The sequence below is a fragment of the Nothoprocta perdicaria genome, unplaced genomic scaffold (assembly GCF_003342845.1).
Source record: "Nothoprocta perdicaria isolate Ctin4 unplaced genomic scaffold, notPer1 scaffold_2, whole genome shotgun sequence".
NCBI lineage: Eukaryota > Metazoa > Chordata > Aves > Tinamiformes > Tinamidae > Nothoprocta > Nothoprocta perdicaria.
The window spans coordinates 13,537,644-13,553,973 of record NW_020455204.1 but is presented as its reverse complement, the minus strand read 5'-3'; the positions used below and the strand labels follow the sequence as shown (position 1 = coordinate 13,553,973).

At 42.7% G+C, this 16,330-nt stretch overlaps 1 protein-coding gene across 1 annotated transcript; it reads left to right on the top strand.

Annotated features, from left to right (window-relative positions):
• The first annotated feature begins 4,449 nt into the window (after positions 1-4,449).
• On the top strand, positions 4,450-16,086 carry SLC34A2 (solute carrier family 34 member 2). Its single transcript, XM_026037708.1, has 12 exons — positions 4,450-4,564; positions 4,665-4,802; positions 5,352-5,480; positions 6,401-6,544; positions 7,127-7,238; positions 8,877-9,072; positions 9,729-9,824; positions 11,534-11,654; positions 12,039-12,206; positions 13,256-13,372; positions 13,463-13,587; positions 15,059-16,086. Exons 1-12 carry the CDS (start codon positions 4,459-4,461, stop codon positions 15,632-15,634), a joined length of 2,028 nt encoding a protein of 675 aa, XP_025893493.1. The 5' UTR covers positions 4,450-4,458; the 3' UTR covers positions 15,635-16,086.
• Positions 16,087-16,330: the final 244 nt, after the last annotated feature.

Genomic DNA, 16,330 nt, shown 5'->3' with positions numbered 1-16,330 from the left:
GGTGCTTTGCTTCTTTGTGAACACAAGAATTAATGTTTGGGATTTGTTTGCTGTCTGCCCTAGCTTAGAAATGTGTTTTCTTTGTTTTATCTATGTTTTTAGTTTTGCCATGTGTTAGATTCAGGCTTGTGAGAAAGAAGTCTCAAGGATCAGAAGGCATAAACAGTGAGTACAATACTTACTACTCTAGCTTCTATGCAGCTATTTTTTCCTTAACTGCCACGTTAGGTGGCCGTTTACATCCTGGGTAAGACTGTTAACTTACTCAGAGAAATAGCCTCAAGGCTCTGGCTCTTGTGCCAGAGCAAAGACAAAACTTACTTCTAGCAAGGCTGAATTATTGCTGGTATTTATTTAACTTCTTACCTGTTCCTTTGCACTTGGAGCTTTGTGGCTGCAAAGGAACAGGTTCTTGACAGCAAAATTGTCAGCTGGTATAAAGGAACTAAATTAATTCATGCTGGCTAAGAATCTCTTCCTTCTCCTCTCCACATAGTTTGTTTCTGTGTATGAAATAATGTGTATTGAGGAAAAAATCAATATGTCTTTAATGTGTGCATAAGAAGGAATGCTATGTAGCTATGTATTGCTTCTATAAAGTATACATGATAAATATTTCTACTTGCCAATTTGTAAAGCTGGATATCAAATCAGTTGATAAATCCCCTTTTAACATGAAGTCTGTAACAGAGTAGTGAATGGCAAGAGAGGGATGTGCATGTGTAGAAACTCCGCGAGACGGGACGGGGAGGAAGAGAGAGGAGAAGAGAGGAGTCTGGCTGGAACCGAAACTCGGCTCAGGACTGCTTGAGCAACCTGGAAAAAAAATCCAGTTGCCTGCATGGTCACGCTGCTGTTTGCAGTTATTGCCAGCTGTATGTGAGAATAGTGCTGTTTTCTCCAGAAATTTTATTTCATCCTGATTTCACCTTGCCTGTTCCCCTAGCAGTTGGATTTCTTTAGGGCTTACTGCTTCGTGCTGCGTATTCCAGACGCGAGTCGCCCTTTCGGCGAGCTGTCACGGCTGGAGGGGTGCAAACAATGCCATGCAGACACTGCAGATGGTGCTCGCTCTGTTAAGAAGTCCAGCAAAATTAAGAGATTTATGGTTGTTTCTCAGGTGAGGCTTAAAAGCACAGGAAGCCCAGCCCTACAACAGAGAAAATGTTGTAACAGCCCAGTGAGTCACCGGGGGAGGCAGAATGGGATAGCTGGATGATACCTAGTGTTGCTCACATAATTCCCCAGGAGTTCAGCTCGCAAGAATGTGACCGTGAGAGAATGACTATAAAACTCATGAGAGCCCACTTCGGCTCCCACTTTGTATCTCGCCCTTTCCTCCCTAGCCCGAGTTCCATTGCTTTCTTTTTTCCTCCCTCTCGGGAGCTTTGGTTTCTTTCCTCGGGAGAAAGGATGTCATGGGCCGTTAGCATTTTCCGAAGGAAAGACAATACTTGCAGGGGAAGGAGGCGCAGGCGGCTGCGCTGCGCGAGGCGCTGCGCGAGGCCCGGTTACAGCCCGCCCGGGCGTTACCTTTCAGTGCCTTGCAATATGCATAGCACAGTTTGACCCGCCGCTGGCAGCAGGAAGCTGCTCCCGTTTCAGCACATGCCCGAGCAGGTGGATGCTCCCAGGGATGAGCCGGAGCCGAGCCTCCCCGCTCCGCCCGTGTGTCCCGCTTTGTGCGTCCCACCGCTCCGCACGGAGGGCAGACACCAGCCCACCCTGTGCCTGCCCCCAACAGGTTCCCTCGCTGCATAGTTGTGTCCACAGTGCCCAGGAAGAGCCAGGGCTGTCCTCTCGGGTCCCTTTCCTCTTGCCTTTTGCACAGCGACTTCTGTCCTGCAGAGTGCCCTCTCTCATGCATGGTGCTCCATACGGGGCCTCACGTTTGCCCTTCTAAAGTGGCAGCTGATACGAGGGGCCAGGAACTGGTGCAGGTACCTTTGTTGTCCCACGGCTTTGCTCTGCTGCAGCATCCCAGTTTACTTATCAATATTTTTCTCAAAACATCAATGTCTCTCTTTGGGACAAGAAAAATTCCCTGATGGAAAAATTGCAGAATGTGGATTATCTCGTAGTGTGGAGATTAATTAACAGTAAGTGGCTAGGGTCAAGACTTTTAACTGCCAGCATATCAGGTGGCTGTAAATTATCTCCTCAGCTGGTTCAATTAACAAGACCTGGGATCTGTAGAAGGTTGGCAGTTCACTAGCACTTCAAGGATCTGTGTGGTTCAGCAGTCCTTGATACCGGTCACACAGAACAGCAACCCCGCTGCAAGCCCAGGCACACAAGGCAAATACTGTTAGGACCTCTGGTGTTCAAGTCTGCCTTGCCAAGCAGACCTTGGCTAGGACCCGTATGAACAGTTTTATACATGTACTTTAAAAACACCTGCTTCCTTTGTAGAGGTGCTCGAGTCCCATTCCAGTGTATTTAATGCATAAAACAAGAACAACAGTAACAAAAACCACGTACCTGTTGGATCCTGAGCCCTTCAGCAATACGAGATACCCTTATGAAAATATGCATTGCCAGATTCTTGAATGAGGAGAATTTATTTTGGAGACGGAATGGTAGTTCTGCTGAAACTTTGAAGCTGTTTGTTTTCTACCAAGTGCATCAGTTTCATTTCCATTCTGTAATCACGGAGGCTGAACCCTTCGTTTCCACACTGAATATAAATGCAACAGAAGAGCTGTCCAAGTAGCTTCTGCCATCTCCCAGGCAGGCACTGTTCAGGATATTCTGTGTTTCTCCATGGTGGAAATATGTTTCCAATGCAACTTCACATCTGAACTTCCAATGCGTTTTCATGGTTGTTTTGCACTTATGCCGAGCAGTTATTTTTATATGGAGCTCTTAAATTGCTGAGCATATGTAAACTCAACTTGTTTAACAAGACTGTGGTGTTCTGGCACATGTAGGGCTTAGATGTTGTTCTGGCACAGATGAAAATGTAAGAATTTGCTCAGAACAAATGCAAAATCTTGTTGAAACAAGTAAGAGTGATTTTCTTCTATCTAGTCTGCGATCTTCCTCTCTGTATCTTTGGAGCTACTACGGATCGTGTGTCACTGGGAATGACTGTGTAAAAGCACAGTTTTTGCAAATGGGATTCCAGAATGATTTTTCCTAACAGTGTAGAAAGGGAGGAATCCTTTTCTCAGTGGAGGCCCTAAATCAACGGCTTGGTAAGGCATGAATGTTTGTCTGCAACATGTCTCCCTGCTAAGGTTGAAAGCAGGAGCAGGACGTGTAGCTATTGATGTGGGCAAAGGCAAAACATTTTCAACAGCAGCCACATAAAAGATCATGATTAGATGAATGGTTAATTGCACTTCCTTACAATGACTGCTGAACATAGTTGAACCTTGTTTACAGGAGCATGACACCCACTCTAACCCTGGCTCTGGGAGGCTGGACACAAGTTTTCTCATTGGTTCAGTCCAGTCAGTGCTAGATTTACTTGGCCAGGTAAATACCATGGCTCTTTCAGGTTTTGGTTCAAGAAATAACAACCTCCTTTGCTTGTGCCTGGGCTAGATTTGTTATGTGTGCTTTTACTTGTGCTTTTATTAGGCTGGCAAGATTTGGCCACATGACAATATTTACCAAACGTGCTCAAACAGCCTCAGGAAAGTAGAGGTAGAGGCAGAAAACCTGCACTGAATGGGGGAGCCAGAAGTTTCTCCCTGATGCTGTGGCTATTTCACCTTCATCAAGCATGGGAGTTTCCAGCACGCTGCCAAGTGGCCATTGCCCTTTTAGTGACTCTCTTGTCCAGCTGTTCAGCATGGATCCAGGCAACAGTCACTTGAAATTGTGAAGACTTCCTTCAACTTTTCCCTTTATGTTACCACAGAAATGAACCAGGAAGGGCAACGAGATTATCCTTAGCATGCATGGTCCATCTTATCTTTAGTGTGCATGGCCCATCTTATCCTTAGCATGCATGGTCCAAATGGGACAAGGATTCAGGGATGAATTGCCTAACTTTGTTTGCTAGGGATTGTATTTTGGATTCCTAGTTTGGTGCAAGAGGTCAGTTAAAATCAGAGGATGGGAAAAAGTAATAGTCTTATGAGGTTTTGCTGAAAGGAGTAACACTAACTAATGAAATACAGTTTGGAAAGTGGTGAAATCTTTGCTTTCAAGACAGCTAAAAATAAACAAACATCCAAGCATGAGGTGGAAATAATTTATAAAAACTGTGTAAGTTGTGTATAAATCAACTGTGTGATTCCATAAATAACAGAGACAGCAATTTCACAAAAAAAGGGGAAAAAAACCCATCAAGAGTAATAATAAAAAAAAAACAAGTTCAGGGCCAAATTGTTTCCACTCCATTTCTTTTTCTCTTAGAGACAATCATGTTTCTTGCCTACTTTGTTTGAGTTCAGTATTTTGCCTGCACACATGTTTTAATGAGTGCTGCTTTCTTAGTTGTAGATCATGGCTCCTTGGCCTGAGGTGGAAAAGCCTGAAAGCAATAACTACATAGGGGACTCTTCCAAGCAAAACCAGAACATGCCTGGAAAGGAGGGAGAAAATCATAAAGGTAACGTCTGCTTGCCTGTGGGCATCAAGGGGATGTTTAAGGTTTGGGAGGAAGATTGAAGATAACTAATTCTTTCTTTATGTGTGTCATATTTCATCAGGCAACGTAGCTTCACATGGAAATAAAGGGGAAATTCAACCTGCATTTTCCACAATAGCCTTGATAGATGAGACAAGGCCAGAAGAGGAGGACCCATGGGCTCTGCCAGAACTGCAGGACACTGGGGTGAAGTGGTCAGGTAGCCATTTCTCAGTGTACAAGTTACCTTCTCTTTTCTATCATTTCTGCTCTTTGTCTAAGTTTTTTTCTGAAGGGAGAGATTCTGGAGAACAGAATTTTAGATCTGAACACTCAGATTTTCAGGTGTGGGCTTTCCATTCTCTGTGTCACTGGTAAAATATTATATTTTCTCAGATAAGAAAAATCTGGAAATCATGTGGCTTATTGTACTTAAAGCCTGAGAAAATGTGCAGGAAACAATCCAAAAGAGATATGATCTTATTTTCAGGCTCTCACTAGTTCTTCTTTACTGAGTTAAGATAGATGTGTAAAACCAAGGGTCAGTCTCAGATTTCATAAAACCTTTGTATTATATCAAAAGCTTTTAACTGTAATGGGTTTTTAGTTAAAAATTGATTAAGAACAACATTCTTTTGGGTTTAATCATGCACCTGAGTCGCAATGCTGTCCTTGACTCCACACACTCTCTTGGAGCACTAGACTGTTCTAGAGGGAACGCTGGATACATCAAACACATTTTTTTATGTTTAACTTATTTGTTTTGCAGAATTGGATAGAAAAGGGAAAATCATTCGTGTGTTGTATGGGATAGGGAAGTTTATTATCTTGCTTGGATTGCTCTACTTATTCGTGTGTTCCCTGGACGTGCTGAGCTCTGCTTTTCAACTAGTAGGAGGTATGAAAATGCTTCTAAAATATCAAGAATAAGCTATGAATGAGACAGTAAATCTCATCTGAGTAACCAGATTAGAAGCATCTGTCTTCACCAACATACTTAACAGATTTATATGTGCAGAGATGGATTCAGAAGGAAGTATTTCTGATTGAAGATTGACCTTCCTTGAAAGAGGCCTTTGTTTCTTAAATTCCAAAGTGCTGTTGACATTAGGGATTATTGGCCTGAACTTCTTAGGAAGTTCCTGATACTTTTGTGATAGTTCACACAAATACACCTGTGCATAAATCTGTCTCATGTGAAAATCATTTCAACAGGAAGAAATATGAAAATGGATCCTTGATCAAAGCATTCAACACTGAAATATCTCAAAAATTCTTTATAAATGAAGATTGCTGAAATGTAATTCTTATATTTGCCCATTTCCAAGAGTGAAATCTTGCTCATGGATTCAGAGGTGGCAGTCAGAGAAATATGTGGGCTTCTGTGCAGTTATTCTACATTTTTGGAACCAAAAAAACCCTACAGAAACAGAAATAGGAACTGAATTATTCAGAATTATTAAAAGAGTTTTTGAGAGTAACCAAAATATTAAAGCCGTAATAGCATTTGAATCTGTACTTGAATTTTATCATCTTTCCTTTGATGGAGGTAGTTATCTTAAGTTCTCCATAGAGCTCATTAGAGGTTTTTTCAGTTGCTGAAATGAAAGAATATAAAATATTCTCTGATATTGGGGGAGCTGAGTTTTGGACTTGGATTAGGATCCCTGGCCGACCTCACCTTGTTCCAACGTTTAGCTGATGAGCATGGCTGCACACATATCATTTTATTGGTTGGATGCTCTTTAATCAAATGCTCTGCTAATTTCGAACAACTTCACCTGGCACTTCCCTGACTCTAAGAATGTCTTTTCATAGGTAAAGCAGCAGGGGACATTTTTCAAGATGACTCCGTGTTGTCTAACCCAGTTGCAGGGCTGGTGATAGGGGTTCTAGTGACCGTCATGGTCCAGAGCTCCAGCACTTCTTCTTCCATTGTGGTCAGCATGGTGTCCTCCACACGTAAGTCCAGTTATGGTCTCTTCTTAGATCACCCATAGGTCTCAGTGCAGGGTGTACCTCCACCTTTCTTAAAACTGTAGGAGCTTTGAGTAGAAGAGTTGGGACGGCAGGAAAGGATTTTCACAGCTGTTGCTATCAAAATGGGGACAAAAAAATGAGTGTACTGCAGAAAAGAGTGTCCATAATAGTAATGAGAAGCATTGGATCCTTTGGCATTGAACACATTCGATCTGGAAGTATCTGCACATGTTCCTCCTGTGAAGCAGTTACTGAATGTCCTGTGTTTTAGTGGCATCATGTCAAAACTCTGCAGTAAGTAGGGTAGTGCCTGGAAAGGAAGAGACTTTCTCTTAATCTGGTTGCTTACCATGCAGTGAAAAGAGATAACCATGTGCTGCACATTCAGGGAACCACACCAGGCTGGTACTACCTTCCCAAGGGGCTTGATTAAAGCAAAAGTATCTGGACCAGAGTGCCTAATCCCACTGGGATCAAGTGAATTCATGATGTTAATTTTCTGGACCGAATAGTTTGCTGCTGCTCTGATTTGTCTCATTCACAGGTTCCTTTTCTGCTTTCTAGTGCTGACAGTCCGATCGGCGATTCCCATCATCATGGGAGCGAACATTGGCACTTCGGTCACAAACACCATTGTGGCACTCATGCAAGCGGGGGACAGGAACGAATTCAGAAGGTGCTGTACTTAACCTCCAGCTCTGAGAAGTGAACTTCTTTCCCCTTAACAGATATTCTTATGTATTCCTCATCACTGTTGGAGCCATTCAGCCATTCTGTTGTTCGAAATTCAGATGTCCAGTTAGAAAAAGTTGCAAGCAAACTTCTAAATCGGCTTTAATGACTACGTTAATACAGCAAATTTAAGTCCTTTAGTGTTTTACAGCATATGTCAATGGAGGTTAAAAAATGGTTCCATTTTGCTTTGCCATCAGGAATAATGAGGGCAATTCTGTAATATTCTGCTTCATAAACTGTCAGCTTTGAAAGGATAGCAAGTTCTAAGCTGTCATTATTCCTCACATATGTGCCATTATAGTCAAAGCATAAGGCTGTATAGACATTCGGCTTCATATAATTGAAAAAAGCCTACTGGGTTCCTTTTAAAGATTTGTGTTTATGTAAGAGTCTGCCATTTTTAATATGATCTCACAGAAATGTAAATTTTCAAACTGGTCCCACTATTATACTTATCTTTCATTATCTCTTTATTATGGGAGGATTGTGCAGAAAGTTAATATTACACTAATTTTGACCTAACTACTGTCTTGATGAGAGACCTTGAATTTTTAAGATTTTGAAGTTCACAGAAGATAAGATCTGATAAGATCAGGGAAATAACATTTCTGCTATTAAATATACATAGTGACGACTCTTAAATTGTTGCTTGGCGTTGGTACTGAGAGAGCTTATAGCTTGCTGGAGATAGGCAGTAAACTTGGGAGGGATGTGAGACTTTGGTACCTTGTTATTCATGACACAAGCAGACACATGAAATACACCAAGCCAGAGGCGTATTTCTGAATTTTATTGTCCTGAATCTTTAACTTTGCTCATCTTTCTCACTTGAATTGCAGTGTCAGAGTAGCCTTATTGGGACTTGGGAAGCAAAAAAAAAGGAACAAAGAAATGGTGACTAGCAATGATTAAAATATTTTCTCTGTGGTAGCATTGTCAATTCTGCTGGCCTGCTCTGAATGTTCCCCCTAGAGCAACTTGGCATGGGGAGCCATAGCTACAGGATTAGTATTTCAGGGAGTGCTTCCCCTTCCTTTACCGCCCTTCGTTTCAGGAGTTACATTGTAAAACATGATCAGGCAGATTCCACCAAGGAACAGGGGAACGACTGGCCCCGAGGAAGCGGCTACGGAGCGGAAGCTGAGGGAGATGTGCAGGAACTCGTGGGAGGGCTACAAAGAGCACCTTGCTGCGTGCAGCCAGGGAGAACAGCTCCTGGGGCAACTCCTGGTTAGGCATTAAGCACGCAACAGGAAGGGGCGAGAGGCAAAGCAAGAAGGCAGCTCTACAATGACTTCTTTCTTCAGTCAATAGTCTTGGCACTCTTCTGTTACAGGTTACTTTTGTCTTTTCTAGTATATATTATTTCAGTCTCTTGGCTGGTTCTTTCACTTGGGCATCTCAGGCAGAAAATGCTCTTTAACAAAGCCACTGTTGTCCTCTGTGACCCCAAATGAAATAATCCCCATGTTGAGATGGGCTTCTTTCTCACCTGCATGGTTTCTAACCCCCTCACACCTGATGTTGCACATATGTTGTTTAATTAAAAGCAACTCTATGTTTTAATTTCCTCTTGCAGGGCTTTTGCTGGAGCTACAATCCATGATTTCTTCAACTGGCTTGCTGTGTTTGCATTGCTGCCCATTGAGGTTGTTTCTGGTTATCTTTTCCATCTCACCAATGTTATTGTTGAGTCCTTTCGCCTTGAAAGTGGCGATGATGCCCCCGAGCTACTAAAAGTGATCACAGACCCTTTTACAAAGCTCATCATTGAGGTACGCTCTTTCTCAATCCACCTGAAACTGCTTATTCCATTGTTACAGTTAGCCAAACTTCTCTGTGTCCTTTGGGTTCAAGCTCACTAGCAAATAGAATTTTTTCGTTTGGATCCTGTTTCTACTTCCCCCAAATTTCACCTTTATGCTGATAAGCTTAACTAGGAGGGCTTGGAATTGAGATTGGAGGCACACACAGGGCATGTCAACCTGTTGCCTTGATATTGGCAGATATTTGAGATACCTTAGCACATCAAGATCATCTTTGCAGGCCTTGAGGAGACGACACAGAAACTTTGGGAAATTCTCACCCGTCAGGAGGGGCAACTAGAGCCCAGAGTTGCTCACAGCTCCTAAAATGAAAGTAAACACTTAGAGTTATGGAAAAGATGTCAGTGCAGAGTGAGTAATGTGAAGTGGGAGGTGATTTGAGGGGACTGAGGCATAGATAAATGCTAGTGTATGCAGAGCAGGACCTTTCTCTTTGGGTAAATCCCCTACCTGTCGTGCAGCAGGCCTACCAACAGAGATGGTCGTGCACACCTTGCATGGCTGAGCAGGCATCTTGCTTCCCCAGGGAGTTATCTGAGCAGAGGTGAACAGAAATCCATGATGTGAGTTAGAATAATGTTTCTTTTTTTTCCCCCCCATTTTAGCTTGATAAATCAGTAATTAATGCAATTGCTACAAATGATGAATCTGCAAAAAACAAAAGCCTGGTAAAGATCTGGTGTATAACTGAAACCAATACGGTGAGTATTATGTTAAATTACTTTTTAAGCTCCTCGGAAAATATATTACTAATCTGTAGTTCACATGTCTTATTATAGGATTGTGAGTTTACATCTTTAAATGAGTATTTTTTTTCTTTTTTTCAGCAGAAAAAAAGAATGAAAATGAAAACAATTTAATGTTGTTTTTCCTTCACTTAAACCAGGCATGTCATGCCAATGGTGAGCATGACCTGGTTGCTTTTAGTACCATGCAGCCCCTTGCTTATCAGAACTGGCACTTTGGAAAGAAGCCTTTTACTCCTTTCAAATCCAAGTTCCTTGAAATCCTGATACTCCTACTGCTTTGACTGAAAGTGCAAAAAATCTGTAATATGGCCGCAGCAAAATCTTGTTTCACTCACCACCTCTCTGATCTAACCAGCTTTAAATGCATTTGTGTTACTATGGTCTGCTGGCACTCAGTTATTTCAGCTTTCTTGGAAAGCTGCCCTCTAGAAAGCCTTTGTGGGGGTAAATCCTGTTGTTCTTCACCCAAGGAACTCTATAGCTTGAAGGCAGCTGTTGCTCGGATGGACATTAATACATATTTTGGAAGACTATGGAGCAAGGTGTTAGGTTTGTGTTCTTCCACTAACTAACAATTAGAGCATTAAATAGCGTGTGGATCTCCAAGAAGGCTGTTCCACTTGTTATTATGCCTTTAAATGTAACTCCTAAAGTCCCAAGGCAAAAGATACTTCAGGGCATGCAGTCAAGAACTTAAAATTAGGGGCATGTGTTTTTAGAGGAGCCCAACTCCTATTGAATGATGACCTAGATGGCCAGCTAAATGGGAGGTAGCACTGGTGCCCTTGGGAGGCAGCTGGCGCGGCGAGCAGAGTCGCAGGGACACAGAGCTGTGCTCAGGGAACCCAGCCGAGAAGAGGAGCATTTCAGCTCGGGGGACACAGCACGTGGCACTGCCTGTGTCCTCACAGCGAGGCTGAGCTTCGCTGGCTCCTGCCCCTCTTGGGAGAGAAGCGATGGTGCAGGAAGTGCTGGTTAAATACAGGTTCTATGCATTTGTTTGTATTGTGGCTATGTAACTGCTGCCTGGGCACATAATGAAATTACAAGAGCACATGGAACTCCAACATTTTTGACATGAACTTGGTGGGTGATTGGACCGGGAGAAATTTGTGCCCTCCCTCTATTTTTTGTTAGTGTAGAAATAAACATTTTGACCTGCTTTGTAACTAAAGTATCTGGAAAAATGTCAAGACAGCAAGAAGCAACACTCTGTTGTGTTTGCAAAGGCTGATGAGTTCAGGTAGGGCAGTGACCAGGCTCCTTGCTGAAGCTGCAGGGGACACTGCTTCTTCTCCAGACTTTGCCCATTTTGGGTCATTCTGCACCAGCTAGAGGAGGAAAGTGCACATGTCTGTCCACAGCCAGTGCCCAGATTTTACCCCACTTGTGGAAAAGGGAATCAATGAAATACATCTTGAAGATGCCTCCAGTTCAGCAGTGTTGTTCCCAGTATATCTGGCTGGTAACCTCTGTTACAGCGGTTGCAGCAAAAACGTGGCCTTGTTATTAAAGTGGTGCCATCTAGTTATACTCCTGCTTATGAATCTGTCTGCAGTTATGAAAGTTTGAGGGCAGCGAAAAACCAGGAGCACTTTGCCTGAGCATTTAGTGGAGGGATGTAGGTGACTAAACCATGTGCTTTGTCTGGCAATCTTTAGACCCTGCAGAATGTCACAATTCCACCTTCAGAAAACTGCACGTTTCCTGAATTCTGCTGGTCTGAAGGAAACCTGACGTGGACCCTCAAAAATATATCCGAAACAGAATATATTAGTAAATGTAAGTAGTAGAACTAACTCTCCTTTGGTGTCTTTACTGAGTTATGCAACTTTTTAACGTCTTTAGCAGACTACTTTACAGGTATGTTGGTGATTGTATTATATGTGGGACAGCTGCGGGTGCAGTCAAAGCAGCCTGTGCGCCACTATACTTGAACAGCTGGAGTTACTGGGACCATAACTGTATCTGGCTGCACTTGGATCTGTTTCCATGCTCCCAGGTGTCAGTAAATGAGGTCTTCAGTATCAGGTCACTCCTGCTGTTCAGGTGCCTTGGTGCTATGGTTACTTTGCTGGAGCGGTTTTCTTGGATATCTTTATCCCCACATGTGCTGTGGGAAACAGGATGGTGACCAGGCTGATCCATTTTCCTTTTCTTTTCTAGGCCGGCATCTCTTTGCGGAAGCAAACCTGCCTGATCTCGCCATTGGTCTCATTCTTCTGGCCTTGTCCCTGCTCGTTCTGTGCTCCTGTTTGGTGATGATCGTTAAGCTCTTAAACTCTGTGCTTAAGGGGCAGGTGGCGAGTGTTATCAAGAAGACCATCAACACTGGTAACTATCCGAAGCTCGTGTTCTGGATTGGCATGGGCTCTGAGCATGTTTATTGGCATCGTGTGTGGTGCCACATGATATAGTTTGAGGAAAGCTGTGTTAGACCAAAATATATCCCTCCCCTCCAGACATTTCTTCTCAGGGAGTTTTTTCATTTCTTTTTAAAATCTATTAGTTAACAGCTTGATCCTGCATGGGAACAGTTTAACAGCAGCAGAGACCAAAGTCCAGGCTATTTCTTTGTGTATAATCATTAGCTCTTAGAATTGTAGTGTTCCTGTTCTCAATAGATAGCGCAGGGATTTCTGTGATTGCCTGATCTGGCACAAAGCCTACAAGCTTCTTCTAGAGTAAGCTGGAGAAAGAAGGGTTTTGAGCAATTTCCATTTACTTGCTCTATTGCACTCTCTAATGCTCCTGCGAGCAAGACAGAGCAGCCAGAAGAGCCTTTTCTGACTGAGCAGCAGTACCTCTTGTGTAGACACTTTTTTCACTCAGCTGCCTCTTCATTCTCCTTTGAGAGAATGCAGCAGGGAAAAGCAGTCCTGACTTGTAAACCTGCACCCCTGACAGGGGTAAAAGAGAGGGCTCACAGAAATGGGGAGGGCAGCAAAATGGTCCCTATTAGGTCTTCTCTTGTTCTGACTGAATCGTAAAAGAGGGGTAGAAAGTAATCATGACAAATAACCTGATTTTTTCAGGATGGTTCTTCAGTATTTTCTGAAGATCAGATTTGTCTATCAGATGCCTGGTTGCAAAAACCAGGGCATTTTAGACACTTAAAGCCTTCTAACTTTAAATGAACTTGAAAGGAACTTTACTGTGCTGAACTCCATGGAAACATTTCTGGGTTTTTTGATTGCCTTAGGACATAATTGCTACTCTGGATGAGGACAAAGGTCTACCAAATATTCATGTCAAAGTATGTCCAGTGGTAGAAGTCTGGGAAGAAACCAATTTCAAATATTTAATAGTATTTTAATTGCTATGTTTTCTAAATACCTTCTAAATATGATGTCCTCTCCCCCCCTTTTTTTTTTCCCCTTTAGATTTTCCATTTCCATTTACTTGGCTGGCTGGGTACCTGGCTATGCTTGCAGGGGCTGGTATGACCTTCATTGTCCAAAGCAGTTCTGTTTTCACGTCTGCTATTACACCTCTTGTTGGTAAGCTATCTGTCAACATTGTATTCTTTATCCTTGTGTTTTATCTTCTTGTTCCAGAACCACTCAAACCTGTTTTTTTTTCTCTCCTAGGCATTGGTGTCATAAGCATTGAGCGCTCTTATCCCCTTACCTTAGGAGCTAACATTGGTACGACCACAACAGCTATTCTTGCTGCTTTAGCAAGTCCAGGAAGTACATTAAAATATTCATTGCAGGTCAGTATAAACCAATACTGCCTTGGCTTCATTTAAAAATTGTGACCTTTCTGGATAAAAACCTGATAAAATTAGCTCTGTTGCAAATATCCCCTACTGGAACATGGATATTTTGTTTGATTTTGTGTGTCCTATTAATGGGAACTCATTGATTGTTGATATATAGTGAAATTTTACTCTGATAAATTTGGATTGATTTTAATGTATTCATTCAGAAATGAGACAAGGTTGGACATTTGACCCCTCAGCATAGGCTCTTTGCAACCTGGGATTTAGCACCCACATTTCTGACAGGTTTCTTAGCAGATCCCCTATTTGAGTTGGTAATTTCTGTAAGATTTCTTCTCAGTGCCCTGTCTCTGTTTGTACCCTGTATAGGGACTCTGGTCATCTAGGTGAAGATGGCAAGACGTAGCAGTGAGAATGGGGACACCTATTTTCTCACTGTAATTCTGAGTAGATTTCTCTGGATTCCTTGTTGTGTCAGGAAAGAAGGCAGCTTGGCCTTGGACACCATTTATGTTCTTTAAAGATCATTCCAAGTAGAAGGCAATATTTGAGTACAAGAACCCTTTACATCAAAGAGTGAAGATAATTTAGTGTTCTTTTGAATTTTTTTTTTTTAATAGCCACAATGAAAGCTATTGACCTACATGGAAAAATGGCAAGAAAATTATAGTAATGATTTTATTGTCCTCAGGCAAGATAAAACAGATGTAATCATGAGAAGATATTATCTTGATCAGGCTCAGATTTTGTGATAAGCAGCTATTTTTATAATGTACTATGAAAATGAAGACTGTACACTTTCATGTTTGCTTTACTCTGATAACATTTAGAGAAGGAAAATAACGTAATTGGAGCAGGGAAATTACTGCTTAGTTCACATACTCTTATTTATCCCGAGTGACTTCTGAAAGCTTGAGGAAATAGCTGTCTCTGGGCATTTACTTTTTTATAACGAATTTTGAAGTTGGCCCTTATTTTTTTCATAAAGAATCTTGAAATACTTATCAAGTGTTAGCTAATTTGGGGAAAATCCAGGTTTCTCAATAACTTCAATGCAGTATCTCATTTATGCTTCCCATCAGTTCTCCTGTAGCTCTCGCACTGAACTTTTCCTCATAGCTGTTTGGTTTGTCAGCTTTATTTCTGACACCCTCTCCTTGCACCTGCAAGCTGCATTTAACCTCTCTGGTGCCACGAGATATGTTATGCTCTTTAGGCTGGCCTTGTTGCCAAATGCTGGGCCTTGTTTGTGGGCACAGGGTCTGTAGCTGGAGGATGTGTTACTGCATCTGTGCTCCATGCTAGGGAAGGCCTTGCAGTGAAATAGCACTGAGGATGGGAGCAGAGGAAGAGGGGAGCAAGGGAAGGAAAACTGAGGAGTCTTAGTGTCCCTGTTATTATGTGGGTAGGAGTTTCTAAAGGCATTTTAACTACTGAGCTTCTCTGATGTTTTTGTTTCCAGATTGCCCTGTGCCACTTTTTCTTCAACGTCTCTGGGATTATTCTGTTTTACCCGCTGCCTTTTACCCGGCTGCCAATCCGCATGAGCAAGAGCTTGGGCAACATCACAGCCAAGTACAGATGGTTTGCTATATTTTATCTTCTCATCTGCTTCTTTCTCTTGCCTTTGTTTGTATTTGGTCTATCCCTGGCAGGCTGGCCGGTCCTTTTGGGTGTTTGCCTTCCCCTGCTTGCTCTTTGTATTGCTGTGGTTGTGATTAACGTTATGCAGTCGAGGAAGCCACACTCGCTGCCCGAGAAGCTCCAAAACTGGGATTTCCTTCCCATCTGGATGCACTCCCTGGAGCCTTGGGACAATATGATTATGTCTTCGCTCGCCTTTTGTGGGAAACACTGTTGTGGCTTCTGCAAGTGCTGCAAAGTCAACACGGAACAGGAGGGTGCCAAAGACAAGCAGATAAAAACTATGGAGGTTTATGAAAACACCATTGCAATGGCTGATGATGAGAGGGGTGTAAGAAGAGCAGCACCCGTGGCTTGTGTTGAAAAAACAGGCACAAATAACACAGCCTTATAGTAGTGGACAACCCCCGATAGCCGAGATGCAGCATAGGACAATGAGGCTCTTGAGGACCAGCTGGGACAATGCACTGAGGACAGAGTGAACATTTGGTTAGGTTCAGCAGCTGGCTGTACATCACTCCTCAAGGAATGGAGTCAAACAAGCTTGGCAGTCCCCAGAAAATCTATGATCAGGTGAAAAGCTAGGGACAGATTTGCGTATAGAGGATCTACTGTGTGGTCCGTTCATCCAGTGCTATCAGCAGCAAACTAAAAAAACCCTGTGTAGCCCCATGACCTGAAAGGATGAAAGAAGGGGTGAGCCACTCAACCTTCAGTAAGGAAAAACCCTGAAAACCAACCAACCAATGTGCTTATCCAACAGCCTCCCTGACCTCCTGGATTATTCAGCAAAAGTCACTTTGTTACCCATAAGACTCTGGAAAAGAAAACAAACATACGTAAGAGAATCCTAATATTTTCATTTGTCTGTTTGCAGTGATCAAAAAGGAAAATAACAGTCCCAGTTTGGACAGAATCAATTCTGTCTGTGTGAAGGGAAAAGAAATGGTGGGCACCCGTGAGGGGCTCTGGGAGTCCTGACGGGCATAAAGGTCCCTTGAGGCCATTTTGAGCCCTCTCTGACCCCTGTAACACTGGGGACGGGAGCAGTGGCCTTTTGTCTCAAAATGAAGGCCAAAATCTGCTTGAT